The sequence below is a fragment of the Aethalodelphis obliquidens genome, unplaced genomic scaffold (genome assembly GCF_003676395.1).
Source record: "Aethalodelphis obliquidens isolate GAN/ISIS:26980383/991018 unplaced genomic scaffold, ASM367639v1 scaffold51, whole genome shotgun sequence".
NCBI classification, from domain to species: domain Eukaryota; kingdom Metazoa; phylum Chordata; class Mammalia; order Artiodactyla; family Delphinidae; genus Aethalodelphis; species Aethalodelphis obliquidens.
This window is the reverse complement of record NW_020837995.1, coordinates 8236307-8254852: the sequence shown is the minus strand read 5'-3', so window position 1 is coordinate 8254852 and position 18546 is coordinate 8236307. Positions and strand designations below refer to the sequence as shown.

Here is an 18546-nt window from a genome sequence, read left to right as displayed (position 1 = left end):
AATGGCAAAAAATCCCACTTTGGACATGTCTTTTTATTTGGGGGACTAAATCAGGGGGGGGTCAAGGGAATAGGAGAAACTAAAGGCACCGCTTCACTTCTGCCTCTTAAGTCATTTATCAGTGTCCACAGACCCCGCAAGCGTCTCTTCCTGAGTGAGGGATATCAGGGCTTACGAGGAAGAGCTGACACAGGGTGACCACAGCCCCACCGAGGGGGAGAAGGCGAGGCTGGGGAAGGCAATGAGAGAAGCCGCGTAAGGCACAGACCAAGGCTGCTTTCTCTCAGCAAGTCTGCCGGCCTACGTCACGGCCTTCCGTTAAGCATCCACTTGACGCCGGGGAAGTGAAATAGCACAGACCTGGCACCAGAAAGGACAAATGTGGCACCCACTGCTCCTTTTAAGGACTGGCTGGAGGAGCTGCAGGCCCCAAGGCAGGAGGTGATGCAAACACATCAGTACCTTTGTGGGAGGGGGAGGGAGGACTCTTTCAGGCCTGCCTCCTCCTTTTTTTTTTTTTTTTTTTTTTGCGGGCCTCTCACCGCTGTGGCCTCTCCCGTTGCGGAGCACAGGCTCCGGACGCGCAGGCCCAACGGCCATGGCTCACGGGCCCAGCCGCTCCGTGGCATTCGGGATCCTCCCAGACCGGGGCATGAACCCGTGTCCCCTGCATCGGCAGGCGGACTCTCAACCACTGCGCCACCAGGGAAGCCCCATTGTTGACTATTCTTGAAGGTTGCAGGAGAGCTTGCCCAGGAGAGCTTGTTAAGAAGGAGGCAGGGGATTCCCTGGTGGCGCAGTGGTTGAGAGTCCGCCTGCCGAGGCAGGGGACATGGGTTTGTGCCCCGGTCCGGGAAGATCCCACATGCCGCAGAGCGGCTGGGCCCGTGAGCCATGGCTGCTGAGCCTGCGCGTCCGGAGCCTCCGCAACGGGAGAGGCCACAACAGTGAGAGGCCCGCGTACCGGAAAAAAAAAAAAAGGAATAACCAACAATGAAGGCTTTTTAAACTCTAGGGACACAGTGTTTCCTCTTCCCTCAGCAGGGCAGCTGGCTTCAACCAAGAAAGAGGGTCAAAAGTCACCTTTGGATAACCATCTGTTCAAACCGTAATACCCTAACCCCAAGTTACTGAATCAGAGGGAAAGGCTGGGCCAGTGCTTTTCACATTCCAGCGTGCATCCGACACCCGCAAGGCTGGTTAACACAGTGCAGAGCTCCTCCTCCTGAATTTCTCATTCGGTCGGTATGGGATGGGGCCTCAGACATGGCGTTTCTAACAAGTTCCCAGGTCATGCTGATGCTGATGGTCTGGGCACTGGTGTAATGTTTACTCCCTGCCCCTTCACATTCCTTTCCATGCATCATTTTTGCCCAAAGGGACAGTCCCTCCCTTGAAAATATATTAATTACCTCATGTGAATATACTGTTCTTTTATTCCCAAGATCTCGAAGCCCTGTCACACCTATTAGCTCCATTTGCGCTCATGAATTCCCATTTGGTTAGGAGGAAAGAGAGAGGTCACGGGCGATAACCCATGCCATCGTTGAGTCCGTAGGCTGCCTGTCTTCCAGTTCAGGGGTCCCTCCGAAGAGCACACTGCCTCCCCAACCCCGATCCTCGTGATATGTGAGCTGCCTACAGCTCAGAGACTGGCTGCCGTGACTCAGCACTGCCCAGACTACTAGCAGGGAGCTGAAGGGACAGGTGGCCTCCAGGACAAGGTGGGAGGAGACCTCAACTCATCCTCTGAACATGGAGGTAGCAGAGAGAGGTAGAGGTAAAAGGAAATCCTTGGTAACCAGCAACTGCTTTTTTGGACAAGTTGGTTTGGGGACTTCTGAGGCTCACTTCATAGACTGTAGGCAATAAATAAATAGTTCTTGAAATAATGGTAGTGGTTTACAGAAAATGTTCTAAGGAAGGTTAGAATCTTACTGCTGATTAACTGATGAGCTATTGTAAAAACAGATTACTGAAGTTAAGGAAACAGGAAAGTAACAAGGGTAGATTCTTGTTGGCATGACTGTAAATTCCTTGAGGGCAAGAACTGTATGGTAATTTTCTGGTCCCATAGGAGCAGCTTAACAAATGTTTATAGAATGGAATGCGGCACAGGGAAGCTGGTTTGGCTCTGGTGCTCCTTACTGACCAGGTGGCTCAAGGACACTGTGTGCCACTGGGAGCCATGGCTGTTTCTGCGCTTAGGACAGACAGCCTGGTAGAGCCTGGGAGTGTGGTTAAAAAAAAGATTTCGTCTTTGTATTTTTAAATTAGCTACTGGAGGGAACAAAGAGCATAACACAGGTTTTCTGGCAGCAGAAACCTACATGTTATGTCAGCAAGTAAAACAGATGCGACCCAAAAACTGTTGATAGAGCAGATATTTTTATAGCTCAAATTGGCCACAGGGCCAGGACAAAGGGGACAATGAATGGGTTACATATTCTCTGTTGCCTCCTTGAAGCACCACATGGAATACAGCTGTGGACTCCTGGCGCCTGGCAAGAACAGGCAGGCCAAGCCCAAGCCCCGCAGCCTGGCAGTGAAGAAACCGCAGCCAGAATGGCCAGTGCAGCTGTGATCTAGCAATTCACCTCCCTGAACCAAGATTCTCGCCTGTGGCTACACAAGTGGATCATGACAGTGACACCACGATGACTCTAGGGCCAATGCTATCCAACGCAGTGATGAACCAGGTGATCAACAGCGCCAGGCACTGAGCTTTGTGCTGGTCCTCTGAAACGAGCAAGGCCACTGTGGTCCCTCCCTCCACCCAGGGAGAACAACAAAATGTACAGCTGTGGCCCTTTTGTTACTGCATTGCAATTCCAGAAATACCACCATTCTCTGCAGACAGGAAGGGGAGGGCAATTATTATCCCTTTTAAATAGCTGTGGTAGCCCTAAAGCTCGGGACCTGACCTTTCAGTTCCCCTTAAAGAAACATGTAGAAACAAGTAGATGCTCTCCACTCAGCATTTCAAAACAGGATATAAATACTCAACGAAAGAACACACTATCTTAGGATTCCCTAGTGAAAACCAAAAAACAAGGTAGACAGAAAAAATTCCAAAGCTGTGGTATCATATGTGTAGAAATCTCGAGCTGTTAGGAAGAAAAATATTTCTTATGCCGGAAACTTCACAGAAACACTTCCTCAGCACAGTGGGGGAAAGAAATGATACCCACACAAGCCCAGTCTAAATGGCTTAGCAAACTCCTCACCCCTCACCCTCCAGAACTACGCTTTCAAAAGAGGATTATTTCATCAAATGCAGGCTGTCGAGAAATAAACGCACACAGTCACTTCTAACATAAACACCTAGAAATGATCCAGGTAGTCCCAGTGCAAAGCAGTTAAAGGAAAATAATCCCCCTTTACCCAGACCTCTCCTTCCCAGCTCAAAACCTGATGGACAATTTTGCAGCTAATTTCTAACCCTTGAAAATAAGGCTATTCCAACCGCTGCTCCCTGCCACCAGGCCCTGTTCCGGTGGAACAGTGACCTTCGCACTGGCCAGCAGGCTCCTGCTGCACACACGCACTGCTGTATGTGCCCAACGTGTGAAGCCGTGTGCAACTGCAGAAGCCACATGTCCCCGTCTACAGAAAGGAGGGGCTGGCTTGAAGAACTTTGGAAACTCACTCCCCTCCTGCTCTGCCTTACCAAGCCCTCTCACAGAAAGCCATTGTGTAGGCTCAAGAGGGAAATAAAAGAAGGGTGGACTTTTTCCATGCTCCCCTGCGGACCACAAGGTGATGGAAAAGCACAGCAGCCACCCCCCAACAGCTCCTGAGAAGTACAGGCCTCAGGGGGCCCCACCGACACTGGCTTCTCACTCGGGTTCGCACTGGGCAACATTGTCTAATAATGAGCTGAGCTCAGTTGCTTGCTGTGTATTTTGCAGCACAACTAATCCCTTATATTTGTGCTTTCCACCCACATGTCTTTTATTGTTTGCTCTAGGGAAGAAAAAGCCTCACCTTTGAAGCAACCTACACCTTCTCTCTGCCCCGTGGCTCTCTCACCTCCTCCACTGTAGACAAAGCTCTGTCCAACCACTGCAGACACGTCCACTTGTCTCCCCCAGTATTAGCACTTCTTGGGCTTTCTGGGGGCCAGTGGTTTGAAGGCGAGAACAGCGATGCTATATGGCGGCTGACCCTCACCTCAGCTCAGCTCTCAGCCAGCTCAATGTTTATAATAATTCTCAATCTGTGTGCTTACTGGTCCCTCAGCTCCCTCAGCTGGGCAGCTGCTCAGAGTCCTTTAAAGGCAGAACTTTTCCCAACCGTTTTAAGGTTGGCAAAAGGTAGCTGAGCTAGATATCACTGTTCTTCCAACCCCGTGATTGCTTCCCGAATAAGATGGATTCCTGCCACCCTTCTATTTGGTCAAACCATCAGGCACAGAGAACGTTAGAGCAATTGCTTTTTCCTCTTACACCTTATTCATTACCACCCGTCCACCACACCTTAGACTATTACCTCTACTCCTTCCCCAAGAAGCATGAAAAGAGAAATGATCGACTTACACAGGCTGACGTAGAGTTCTTAGAATGTATTTTTGTTCACCTGAAAAATAAAACTTTTAAAAAATATACAGGACTTTTTGAGTACAGGTATATCTTAAATGGCTGGATTATAAATAATGTCTCTGGTCACACTCACAGCTAGAGCTGGAGCTAATGTCCCAATTCCAGTGAAGGCGTTAGAGAGTCAGGAGACCGACCAGCAGCTGGACCCACGAGTGGTTTCTCTAGACTCTGATCCATCCCAACGTGGATTAAACAGTCCAGAATGCAGGGGTCAGGATGGGGACAGGGGATTGGACTCCCAGATGTTCTCTTGCAAGTTCAAAGGATTCTTGGAATAAGAGATCGATTTACAAATTATTAAAATATAGGACTAAAAATTCACACAGTAAATATAAATTACAGGCTATTATTTAAGTTATAAAGTGGCATTTTATGTTTCTTCCCCCAGGCCCTCACCAAAAATTTAAAAAGGCCTCAGGGCTTCCTAATGACCGAAGTGCTCAGAAATCTCCTTCAACCAAGACACCTTGGGGGTGCAACCAGCCTGCCCCTATAGGCTATGATAGCTCAGCTGCTATTACCTTGCCCACACCAGGACATGGCTTAAAGCAAGGCTGCTGTCCTGTAAACTTGGATCAGAGCTAACCGGAGTGTAAGCCAGAAAACAGGAGAGACAAATTGTTTCAGGACTCAGGTGGATAAGTTGTTGTTGTTGTCATTGTTTTAAAGTGCCTCATTTCCCAAAAAGGAAACACGAAAGGGTTTGATATCTTGTCACTACCCACACTCAACTGCCTAAAAGCAAGTGGCGGAAGGAAACGGAATCCAAATTGAGGATGTATAATTCTTGCTGCCCCAGAGCTAGCTCTACATATGTCATTTCACTCGATGTTTCTCATCTCAATGAAAGTACAGGCTGCATATAAGTAGAGCTTATCAGGAGAGGTAAAGACAAGCCAATTTAACCTTCCTATGGCTGGTCTATTATCTGGCTATCCAAACACAATCCTGAGGTTGAAGCCCACCTTTCGGCCTTTTGCGTTCCACAGTACAACTCATAACCAGAGGGTGTGCTCAAAGCTCTGGTTTCACAACGGATTTCGTCCTAATCACAGGGCTACACTGTCACTACAGGCTCAGGGAAGAGGGAAGGTGAAGGTGATTACTGGAACAAGACCAGATCTTATAGAGCAGGGAAAAAAAAAACACTCGTGAGCCACTCTACTTACAAAAGCTTGCTCTTCCTAAAAGAACTCTGTGAGCAGGCCAAGGGGTGAAGCACAGAGGCATTGCTTTTTCCCTTCCTTCTTCTCTGGCCCATATCCAGATACTTAGGGCTGCAACAGAAAGCCTCTTAGGTGGGGTGACTAAGGTGGGAAGAGGAGAGCAGGGGAGCAGTACATTCCCCACCCTCCCTGAACTCCTTCTACTTCTCCAAAGGTTTTCCATTGTCCTTTCAACAAGTTTAAGAATGATTATACTTTCGTCTTGTCTAACCCTAATGTGTCATAAATCTATCTTTCTGAAACAGGAGGGGGAAAAGGGGAAAGAGTGGGTAATGAAAAAAGTGTTTGTGCCCTTCTGGCTAGCTGCACTTTGGGGGCCAGCAAATAGCCCTTGCTTAGCCCCATCCATCAGTCAGTAGCTACCCAGGGTGTAGGAGGATACATGTAGTTTATATGTAATTATAGCTTCTAGTGCATATGTCAACAACTATATACAGGGATCTATAAATTAAATGCATCTGTGGCCACTGCAACTAGGTTGACGTACCTGAGCTCCACTACTTTTGGTGCCCTCCTCCTTGCGAGAGCTTCGGCTTATTAAAGAAGAGCCCCTACAGCTCCCTCCTTCCCCTGAGTCTTGGGGGAAAGCCCGAGTCACCCCTCCACGTAAGATACCGAAGAGCTAGCGGCGCAGAAGGGTTCGGTGCTGGGATCTCCCCACCGCTCCCCCCATCCCCCTTATGGCTCAGGGCGCTGGCGCAGCACGGTCCTAGGAAGACAAAACACCGAACCCCCGGAGAATCGTGGTCCCTTGGCTGAAGATCCGACTTCAGGCCCCTCGCCCCTGCGGCGAGCGCGCGATCGTCGGGGGAAGGGAGGCGTTCACTCCCGCGGGGGTCACTCCCGCGGGCTCCCCGCCCGGTCCTGCTGCAAAGTCCTGCCTCCGGGCTTGGGGAGGATGGTTTCCGGCCACCCCTGGCACGGAGGGGTTCAACGACTCCCGGGCGCCGCCGCCGCTTCCTTCTCGTCCTCCTCGGCCCCCTGCGGCTGCTCCAGCGGCCCGGCCAGGGGTCTGTCGGCAGAAGGCTCAGGAGACACGGGCCGCGCCGCCTGCAGCGGGGGCGCGTCGCGCGGCGCCTCGCGGCGGGACGACCCCGTGGTGTTGGGCCCCGCCGCAGCCGCCGCCCCTGAAGTCCCGGACGGGCCGGTGGCGTTGGAGCCGCCGGGGGGCGGGCCGGCGGCTCCTCCCGAGGTCCCGGCGCCCACCGGCTGCCAGATGAGGCTGTAGTAGACGGCGAGCACGATGGCGGCCAGCGACACCGAGAGCACGTAAGCGAACACGGTGGCGAGTCGAACCCACTTCTTGTTGGTCTTGGCCGCCATCTTCGCCTTCTTGTCCCCGGTGTAGGTGGCCGGCTTGCCCCGCTCGGCCGGGGCCGCGTCGCGCTCCTTCATGGGAGGGCCCCGGCCTTTGCCCCGGTGCTCCACGGCCCCGGCTGGAGGGGGCCTGGCGGCCTGCAAGGACTGGGCAAGGGGCGGCCCGGTGCCCTCGGTTCCCGGACACTCGGCTCTCCGCCGCCGCTCCTCACGCCGCCAGCCTGCAGCCCGCCACCGTGTCGCTGCAGCCGCCGCCGGGGCCTGGACCAGTCACCGCCGCCAGCGCCGCCGCCGCCGCCGGCCCGTCAGCTGCTTCCCCGCCGCCGCCACAGCCACAGCCGCCACAGTCGCCCGGCTCCGAGTCCCCATCCGCCGCCGCCGCCGCCTGCCCGGCCGCCGGCCGCCCGGTCTCCAGTGGCCGCGCGGACAGCGCTCTCTTCTCCTGCCCGGCTCCCCCGCCTCTCGCGCCGGCAACAAGGGGCGGGAGAGGGCGCTGCTGGGGGCTGCCTCTTAAAAGGGCGACGGCGGGGTCCGGAAGTACCGCACGGGGAGGCGGTCTGCAGGCGGGCGCCGCGAGCCCCGCCGGGACGCCCCGTTAAGAGAGAGTTAACGGAGGCTGGCTCTTAAAAGGGCAACGTCGCCGCAGCCCCTTACGGGCTGGCGCGGCGACGGTGGGAGCCCGGGGCGCTTCTTTAAAAGGGGAACGGCGTCGTTTGGGGCGGAGTGGTGAATTGGAATGGGGGCAGGGAGGGGCGGTCGGAGCGCAGAGCTGTCAACTCTGGCGCCTCCCCTCTGTGTCCGGACTGTCCGAAGTGACAGGTGGTATAGCAACAACGGCTTCCGCTCCCAGGCCCCAGGCCTCAGTTTACCCCCAGAAGTGGGAGTGATTTCACGTTGGTGCTCTCGACTCGCGCCCCGTTCCACGTACCCGCCGGGCGGGGCTTTCAGACCCCTTTACACCTAGCGAGTCTGGACCATGTCGTCTGGCGTAGGCAGCCAAGGAAGCTGGAGCGTGCACTGTGGTTACAGCTGGTCGCGCCCTTTCCCAGCCCTCACCCCCCACCCGCCGCCGGATCCCGCCTGTGCTTCAGGCTCTCCCGATTCTCTGTCCTCGGAGATCCCCGAGTCGGCTGCCCAGACCTTCCAGAGCTTTCGGGACAGTACAAGTGCTGAGCTGTTTCTCCTCCCACCTTAGTCCTGAAGTTTGCAACAGGTCCCAGGTCCCGCTTTGGGGGGATTCCGACTCCCGGGTTTGGGCTTGATTCATGGACTCAAGAGGCTGCCCTTGAACCGGTGGAGCGGCTTACAGTACAGGGCTTTTGCCTTCTCTGATCCTCTCCGGGTCTCAGAGCCTGGGCGGCTGTTGCCCTGCCATCCTTCCCAAGTGAGGCTTGTCATCCCTCGTTTAGGTGCTGACGAACTCCTCCAAGCTCGGACTCTCAGTAGCCGCTTACCCTGTGCCTTCCCCCTCCTTCAGCCCTCCTCTCTTTTGGCTTCTCTCCTCCCCATTCCCTGTCTATGAGGTTTTCTAGAATTTCTGGTTCTCTCCTCCTTGAGTTCTACTTCCTGTGTTCCCACAGCTGGGTGTGTGGACCTCCTGGGTATCTCAGTGGGTGTGGGAGACTGCCTTGGTGGGGGGGAGAGAGCCCAATTAGGTCGGTCCTAATTGGGTTCTGTGGGCGAACCACCCCTCCTGACTCCTGGCTTCAGACTCTGTGGGGCTGGACCATCTCTGCCTTTTCCATTTCCCCTCCTCCACAGGAACTCTTAGCTTCCAGACACCATGCCCCCTGATGAAGAAGCCCCACCCCATCACTGCTGCCCTGCCTCCCCCACTGCACAGAAGTCAAGTGGCTACCAGAGCTGAGTGTGTTGATCAGGGCTGGAGCTCCAGGCCCATAGCCCAGCCCCTGACTCCTGAAGCTCAGGTGCGAGTCTGCCACTAGCAATGGCCAACTGGATGCTTATTTCCAAGAACAGGCTGCCTTTTTACTTTCTGAGAGATTTTAAGGACATTGAAAGTTTGGAGTGCTTATTGCCTTCTGGAGTCTGATGGGGAAAAGACAACCACTCCTTCCCCAACCTGCTGCCAGGGTGGCCAGAGCCTGTCTAGCAGGGCGACCTGTTAAGTCAAAATCCCTGAATTGCCTCTGGATGTTGAACTCTCTCTCCACCTTACTCTCTGGCCTTCCTGGCAGGACCGATCATACCAGCTGTACCAAGGTGAATTATTCTTAAAAGATTCCAGGTGAGGCCAACCCAAAGCCTCCTTCCACCTGCTTCCTTGAATGCACTCTGAATTTCTTCTGTTGCAAATTAAACTTCTTTCTTCTTGCTTGGCTCCCAGCGGAGTAGGAAAACAGCCTGTCACTTTTTTCAATACTGAAGAATAGATATACTTGAAGCCCCTATTCAATTCCTCTCACCCTATTCTTCTCCAAACTTAACAGTGCCAGATGCTTTAACCTGTCATCAATAAGCCGTATTTATTATCTGGATTTACATAGTGTCTTTTACCCTAGGAACTCAAAATGCTTTCAGATATAATTGAGGCTGTTCTCCCTGGTGCCTGAGCCATTAAGAAACCATTAGTGTATTCCTGTTGCAGGCAACTAAACGGCCCCCTGGTGGCCTGAAAGTGAATGTGCTTCTCTAAGTGCCTCTCCGGGACTAAGGGTAGGCAGAGTCAGAGCAGAGAATCAAGGCAGCTTGGGGATAGAATGGGCCCAAAAGGTCCTCTTTTGTAAATACCCTCATGGACCCTAGAACCTTCCCCACAGCATCCCTATGGAGCACTCTCCAGCGTTAGCTAAAAGACCCTCCATGTTGGTGTACGTTATTGTCTGCTCCCTAAGGCAGCCCTTTCAGGCTTCGGGAAAGTTCTGACCAATTGTAACAGCAGCAGTTCTGACCAATTGTAACAGCATCCACACCTTTATTATGTGCTAGGCACCATGCTAAGCACTTACATTCCTTGTCTCATTTGTCTTACAACAATCTATCAGGTAGTTACTATTTATCTTCATTTTAGAGATGAAGAAATTGCCTCAAAAAAGTTCAGTAGGGCTTCCCTCGTGGCGCAGTGGTTGAGAGTCCGCCTGCCGATGCAGGGGACGCGGGTTCGTGCCCTGGTCCGTGCCCACATGCCGCGGAGCGGCTAGGCCCGTGAGCCATGGCCGCTGAGGCTGTGCGTCCGGAGCCTGTGCTCCGCAACGGGAGAGACCACACAGTGAGAGGCCCGCGTACCGCAAAAAAAAAAAAAAAAAAAAAAGTTCAGTAACTTGCCCAAGGTCACATAGCTAGATGGAATTCAAACCTAAGTCTTTATGACTCTAGAGCATTAGATACCGATCCCTGTTCTACTCTGCCTCACTGGCAGAGCTGAACTTTGTCTCTGTAGTGGATATTGGGAATACCACGCACATCACCCTCAGGATGGAGGTTCTCATTCCTCCAGCTGCTAGGAATGTTGGCTACTAATGGCTCACAGCTTGCCACTGTCCCTGAGAATTGCCCTCAGGCTCCAAAGGAAGCTGTAACTCTCTCTTGGCCTACAAGACCAATAAATAGGGCCAAGTTGCAACACAACCCAGCCAGAGATGTGCAGGGTTCCTGCTAGGGAAGGAGGAGGGCTCTATCCCCAAGGAGCTGCGGAAGTAGCCAGTATGTACTGGCAGGAGCAGGAGAGGATGTATTGGCTGGATCGAGGGGGAGGTGAATACTAAGTTGAATGAGGGGGAGTTTATTGATATGGGAACACTCTCCCATGAAACAGGATTTAACATCCTGACAAGGATCCTGGGAGACAGGCTCACCAAGTGAAATGGAAATGCCAGAAGTACCATGGCAGAAGATGGAAGAAGGGTTCAAAACGCTCAGAGAAGTGGGCATGCTCTAGTGGGTATTCTATGTAAGATCAGAAACCCACTTAAGTTCTGCAGGAGGGCCCAGAGGATACTCTGGTTATCAAAGCCAAGAGGAGTGCATTGGTGAGAAGCTGAGTTTTGGCTATCCTACGCAGGCCAGGGCTGACAGCAAGAGGCCAAAACAGAACTGGCTCCCTAATAGCAATGGGGATGTTAGGACTGCAAAATGATAGAAGCCAGAGATTGGCATACTATTGTAATAAGCAGCAAGTCGCAGTGTCAGTGGGAGGGTCCTGACAGTAGAGCTATGCAGATGGTTAAAAGGTCATAGCACCTCTGGGGCAAATTAGTGGGAAGAGTGCCTTTTTTTTCACATTTTCGCAAGTCACTTAAATGTGGCTTTATAGACAACAGCTGGATCCTCATATCTGCTTTGGGTGGCAATATGTTGTTTTGGTTAAAATATGTGAAGAAAATCCAGCCTCATGAATATATGTATTAACAGTTGGAAAAGAGAGGAGCATTTTAATAGACTTTTCAGCTAACTGTGGGCATTTTCCTTTGATACTACACCAAAATTCAACAAGGAGTATTTTCTTAAATGGTAGTTGTAATGTAGAATATGAAACTATGTCAGTGAACTTTTTGTACTCAATCATATTAAAATCTATTGATCTACCTTGCATTCTGAACAGCTCTTCTACCTATGCATGATTTTGTAACATCCTTTGGTCATTTGGAAAATATTGGTTCATTGAATTATACAGATCTTTCAAATATTGATACAATTCATTATACAATACTAAAAATCATATTTGTTAGTATCATCAGGAAAAGTTTTAAGTATTGGGAATCTGTCAAGTTCATGATAGTGCATACAAGTTTCCTAAAATTCTAATTTTCATTTGAAAGCTCAAATTGTATCATTGGCAAAAAATACTATCAGTTGCTTTCCTCAAAGTCACAGGCCTACTTGGTTTGAATCTGAGAAAATACCTGCCAGATAACCAAGTCTGAATGACCATAGTTTACCTGTCAGTTATTTTGTCGAGTGAAAAAAATGGCTAGTTTAGCTCATACTCAATTGCACAATTGCTTTTTCTTGAGAGAACCATTATATTTCTGGGTGCAGTACGGTACTTTCTAATTAATTACAGAGAATATTAAAAGGACATGTTTTTAAGGGTTATGATTTAATAAAATTTAACAAATTTTAAATTTTGTTAAATTCATTAAGGACATTCTTAAGTGAAACTGACTCCTCCCTTTCTTCCTCCCTCCCTTCCTCCCTTTGTTCCTTCCTTCCTTCCTACCTTCCTGCCTTCCTGCCTTCCTGCCTTCCTGCCTTCCTGCCTTCCCCTTTCCTCCCTCCCTCTGTCCTGTCTTTCTTTTTTCTTTTTCCTTCCTTCTTTTTTTACAATGAACTACCAGAACAGTTTAGTGCCACTGCCTTGGTTTGATAAGGTGCCAGAAATTTTATCCAACATTGTGTTTGCACCATCAGTGCAAATGTCAACACAGTTTAAAAGGCATATAATGTCTTAGTATTATTATGCAAAGATTTGACATTGTGAAATACCTGAAATGGTCTCAGGGCCCCCCAGCGATCTGCAGACCACACACAGAATTGCTGAGCTGTACAATGAAAAGAAATCAGGAATGAAAGATCAGGAGGTTGGTGACAGTTGCTCAAATAAAAAGTCACGATACCTTGTCTGGTTTCCAGACCTGACTCAATTTTCAGATCTAGAACACTTTTTTTTTTTAATTTACTTACTTTATTTTTATGTATTTTTGGCTGCGTTGGGTCTTTATTGCTGTGCATGAGCTTTCTCTAGTTGCAGCGAGTGGGGGCTACTCTTTTTTTTTTTGCGGTACGCGGGCCTCTCACTGTTGTGGCCTCTCCCGTTGCGGAGCACAGGCTCAGGACGCGCAGGCTCAGCAGCCATGGCTCACGGGCCCAGCCGCTCCGCGGCATGTGGGATCTTCTCGGACCGGGGCACGAACCTGTGTCCCCTGCATCAGCAGGCGGACTCTCAACCACTGCGCCACCAGGGAAGCCCCGGGGGCTACTCTTCATTGCGGTGCGCTGGCTTCTCATTATGGTGGCTTCTCTTGCTGTGGAGCACGGGCTCTAGGCACATGGGCTTCAGCAGTTGTGGCACGCAGGCTCAGTAGTTGTGGCTCATGGGCTGTAGAGCACAGGCTCAGTAGTTGTGGTGCACGGGCTTAGTTGCTCCGCGGCATGTGGAATCTTCCCGGACCAGGGCTCAAACCCGTGTCCCCTGCATTGGCAAGTGGCAGATCCAGAACCCTTTGACTGAAGGAGAGGTTGGGTCTCCAGGAGGAAGGCTTCCGTAATACTATGGCAATACAGTAATGATTTTCTACTCCTTCCCCAAAGGGACCTATGGCCATTTACTTGGGTAACTGTACAGTGGGGAAAGTGGAATAGCCAAACATTTTAAGGTCATGCCGTGTCTGAGTTGACACTGATATCTGGAGACCTGACTCATCATCATGGCTGCCTGGTCGAGTGGCCCTACATAAAAAATATGTACAGGCTCATGGGCTGTAGAAAACGGCTTGATGAGTTGGTTAGAGGCCTAGAAAGGGAAACAGTGGGAAATTGGGAAGAAGAAGAGGCACGTGGATGTATCTACGGGAGTGGATACAAAGTGTGAAGATCTATACATTGCATGTTAATGTCCACCCGAGAGCATCCACCATGGAGGAGAGGCTAAATGGCCACGTAGATAGAATGACTTGGCCAGTTGACATTAGCCAGCCTCTGTCATCTACCACTTGTGCTGGCCCAACTGGCACATGGAAAAGTGGTCATGTTGCCACAGATGGAGGCTACACATAGGCATATAGTGTATGGCGGCAGGGGTGCACCCGGCAGAATGGGCTCCCGCTCACCAAGGCTGCCAAATCTCCAACCTACCAACATCTGATGGTACTTGGTAACAAGGTGACTACATTGCACCTGTTCTAATCGGGAAGGCTCGATGATTCATCTTGACTTGAATCAGCATGTATTCTGGACGGCTTTTTCTTTCCTGCTAAAGGCCTCAACCAGCACCACTCTCTGAGAGCTTAAAGAGTGTTTGATTCACAGATATGGGATCTCACATAACATTACGTCAGACCCAAAGTCCCACTTTACAGCAAAAGAATGGGCACACGGTCGTAGAATCTTCTGGGCCTATCACATTCATCGCTATCCACTGGTGAATAGAGCTGATAGAGTGAAAGAAAAGCCTTTCAAAGGTGCAGCTGAAGCACTGTTTTAGAGATGATGGGACACCGTGCTCCAGGATGAAGTATGTACCCTATTCAATAACTATAATATGGTGCTATGGACCAACAGGTAGAATATAAAAGCCTAATAAACAAGGGGTTGAAGTAGGAATAACCCCACTCACCATCTCTCCCAGTGATCCTCTGGGGGGAACTCATGGTTCCTATTCCTACAGTTCTAGGATCTCTGGGTTTAGAGAATCTAGTTCCCAGAGGTGGAACACTTCCACGAGGGCACAGAAAAAGGATCCCATCAACTTTAAGTGTGGCTGCTTCCTGCCTTTTAGATTCCTTGTACCAAGACACCAGCAGGCAAAAAAAAAAAAAAAAAAAAAAAAAGAGTCGCTTCCTGCCAGGGGTACTTGACCCTGATCCTTGGGAAGAGATAGGGCTGCTGCTATATAATGGGGTCAGGGAAGAAGATGTTTGGCACCCAGGCGATCCTCTAGGGTGTCTCTTGGTACTCCCTTGCCCAATTTTGATAGTAAGTGGACAAATTCAGCAGCATGGCTTGAAAAGGGCATGGTGGTTAGGAGCTCAGACTCCTTGGGGAATGAGGATCTGAGTCACCCCACCAGGTAAGCCACCTAGACCAGGAGAGGTATAAGCTGAAGGTAAAGAGAATCTAGAATGGGTAATGGAGGGATGCTGAATATCAGTGTGACACCAAGACAAGCTTCAGTAGTGAGGGCTAAGTTCAACCTACTTACCTTCCTATAAGTTTCTCAGAGGAAACAATCACTAGAATTCTGGAGGGGCTATTCCCAGGCAGAGGGTGCTTACCATATGATGCAAAGAGTTCCAGGCTGTGCAAAGGGGGTACTGTCATGGTTGCTATGGTGCACCACCCAGATCCTGCCTCTGGGACCAAGAAGCTTATCCCCAAGTTGCTAGGAGTATTGGCTGCTGAACGCTCACAGCTGAGTCTCTCCCTGGGCATTTCCGTCAGCTTTCAAAGGGAGCTGCCTTGCCTGACTTCATGAGGGATAATCTGCCTAGTCAATGTTGCCGGGTGGGGGTGGGGCGTTCAACTTCAGTTGGGGCAGCTCTGAAGTGTCATCCCAACCCCCGAGCTCCCTGTGGAGGCGTCCTTTGTTGTGACTGCATCCTTGATCAATTTCTTCCTCTGCTCAGTCTTGATTCCTTCACTCCCTCAGATGTGTTGTTTCTGAGAGCACTTCCCAATAAACTTCCCACAAGAAGCAAATCTCTGTTTCATAACGTTTCATGAGAAACCTGACCTAAGACAGTCACCTCAGTCACCTAAGATTCCAACCTTTAGGACCCACGTGAACAAGTCTCATCCATTTGAAGGTGGACCGCCGGACCACCTTTATGTCCATGCTGTGGTTCCCTCCACCAGTCCTCACAGAATGTCAGGTGCATCCTACATCCTGGCCACCTTCCACCAAATGCCCTCCAGCTTGTGCGTTTCCCCAAGATAAAGCCACCGAGACCGAAGTCCCCGAGTGCATTAGATGTGGTCTGACACGCCAAGAATGAGAATGCGACTGACTCCTCCTTGGTTCTAGAGCCCTGGCTGCACACTGGAACCAAGACTGAAGCTCTTTGGAAATCCAAACACCTCACTTCCTTCCCCTCTCCCCACCCACCCATCCCAGGTCCTGAATCAGAGGGTCTGGGAACAGCAAGGAGCATCCAGTGTTACCAGAGCTTCCCAGGCGATTCTGATTGATATCAAGATGGACAGTCACTGGGCTCAGTACTCCGCTTTAATTCAGCAGCCTAGGAGTCTGTCCGTTTCTTTGGCAGCCTTCTCGTTTGACTCATATGAAGCTGGATGTCGGTGAAAACCCTCAGTTTTATTCACACATGCTTCTGCTAAGCCGCTACTTCCCCACCCTGTCCTTGTACAGTCAGTGCCTTGGAGCCAAGCCCGGATCTCTCAGTTAAGCCCTGTTCATTTTACCTTGTGAAGTTCAGGCTGTTGCTCCAGCAGGTTAGGATGTTTTGGGATCCTGAGTCTGTCTCTCAACACCTCCCCTATCCTCACTGGCTTCCTGCTATTCACAAAGTTGAGGGGCCGGTTCACTGTGGCTTTGCCCAGGTCCTGATAAACAGATGGACCAGGACGGGAGTGAGGAGGGAAGCGATCAATCAATTCTGAGGGCACTCCTTATGTGCAATGCACCATGCCCACCTGGAGAAGGATGTTGTCTAACTTATTTCCATCACACTTATGAAAATGGGTCCATTTCACAGACAGATAAACAGAGGCAGAGAAGACGAGTAATGTGTCCAAGAACACCCGGTAGGGGGAAGAGCCGATCCTTTTCCTGCCATCTTCAGCTCTCATCTCTAGGTTTGTCATCTCTCAGAGAAAGTGACAAGGCTGGTCCTTCTGATGGGACAGAGATTTTTAGAGCTGGAAGGAATCTCGGAAATGATCAAAAACTTAACAGCTCAGGGAGCTCAGGTAACTTGCCAAGATCTCACAGCTAAACTTTGCTCTGGTTGAGAGTAAATTCTAGGTCTCTTGAGGACGGATCCAGTGTTCCCCTAGTTACACCTCCAGGTAAGTTTGATCCAAAATGATACTTCAAAGGGAAACACATATGGGACTGATTCTTTTCCACTTCTAAGTCCAGGATGGTTCCTTCTATGATTCTAGGAGGGGTTGGCATGGGAGGACAGGCAACGTCTTCCTCCTGGGTTTCTGCAGAGAACTCTTGATCGCCTGTCCTTTTCCCCGAAGGGATTACAGCCTCAGCACCTGCTACCCAGCCTTGTCCTTGCCTGCATTCACACTCAGCTCTCAGCATGCAGAGGGTGGCTGGATCTGGAGCTGCAGCTGAACATACAGCCGGACTGATGGACACCTCCTGGTCTTCACTGTCACGCCCGCCTCATCAGCTGTGATGGTGTGGAGGTGGTGGGAGGTTGGCGTTTGCCCGTGATGTGACTTCACGAGTTCAGGCTGCTTGGGGGACAGCCTGCTTCAGGAGCACCCCTAGTTCAGCCTGCCCTGGGAAGGTGGGTCCAGGCCCTGATCCACACAAACTGCTGGAAAAAACCCCACAAAAAACCCAAAGAGCAAGTCAGTGAAGATAGTTGTGGAAAGAATAGCAATATACACCGAGGAGGAAGTAATAAGAAACTGCTTTTCTCCTGTCAGCGTCTGCTAACAAGTAATAATAATATTGAGCTCATGTGCAGGCTGGGTATTAAGTACTTTACATCCATTATATTATTTAATTCTTATAGAGTCCTGTGAGGCATAATTATCCCCATCTTACAGGTAAGAAAGTTGAGGCACGGGACCGTTACAAGATAAACCAGCTAATAAGTGGCTGGGTTCATAGAGTAGTGAGCCCAGCCTGGCTCCCTGTGCCCGACTAGGAAACAGATCTTTGAGGATGCAACATCTGAGCCAATCTTCATTCCAGAAGTAAACTAGCCACTGGCCTAAGACACTCAACAGGCCTCCGGGCTTCTGAACCCCACTGCTGGCATCAGGTAAGAAACCCACCTCATTTGACTCTCTTGTTTGTCTGGTAACTGGGCCACCCAAAGATCTGAGTTCAACTTCCACCGCTAAACTTCTCTGATGAACAGGTTGAGAAACCAAAAAGCAAGAGGTGCCAAGTGAGCAAGTGACTTCGGGACCTGCCCCCAGGGCTCCAGGCCACCAGTATCTCCCTGGGAGACAGCACGACCTTCTTGGCCCAAAGCTCGGACATGCCAAACTCTCCAGCATACCCATCTTCACAACTGATCCAGACCCAGCGGCAACTTCCCTAAGGGTCTGCCTTCGGGGTTCCCAGCCTTTCCCCAGGAGGCACGTGCTCTCCAGTGCGCCCAGCAGGGGGCATCCTCGCCCTTCACCTTCTGCCTCGGGGGTGGGGGGGGGGGGGATGAGATTGGCAGACTGTCTGAGGCGCCCTCTTTTCAGCTCAGCCCAGGAGCCAGTCTCCCAAACTGTGTGTTCATGTGATCTCTCTGATTTTCTCTGTATCCAGTCTACCATTATTTACACAATATTTTTGTCAATTCACATTTAAAAAAACCTAAATGTATTTTTTTTTTTTTTAATTTTATTTATTTATTTTTGGCTGTGTTGGGTCTTCATTTCTGTGCGAGGGCTTTCTCTAGTTGCGGCGAGCGGGGGCCACTCTTCATCGCCGTGCACGGGCCTCTCTTGTTGCGGAGCACAAGCTCCAGATGCACAGGCTCAGTAGTGTGGCTCACGGGCCTAGTTGCTCCGCGGCATGT

The 18546-nt window shown here is 50.7% G+C and overlaps 1 protein-coding gene across 1 annotated transcript; it reads right to left on the bottom strand.

Moving 5' to 3' along the window:
- Positions 1-4549: 4549 nt before the first annotated feature.
- On the bottom strand, positions 4550-7825 carry INAFM2 (InaF motif containing 2). The gene has a single exon (XM_027083879.1). It carries the CDS (start codon positions 7220-7222, stop codon positions 6758-6760), a length of 465 nt encoding a protein of 154 aa, XP_026939680.1. The 5' UTR covers positions 7223-7825; the 3' UTR covers positions 4550-6757.
- Between the last annotated feature and the right edge of the window lie 10721 nt (positions 7826-18546).

What these genes read in the sequence shown, in the direction of transcription:
- INAFM2 (XM_027083879.1), bottom strand. Translation starts at nt 7,222, where the DNA reads ATGAAGGAGCGCGACGCGGCCCCGGCCGAGCGGGGCAAGCCGGCCACC.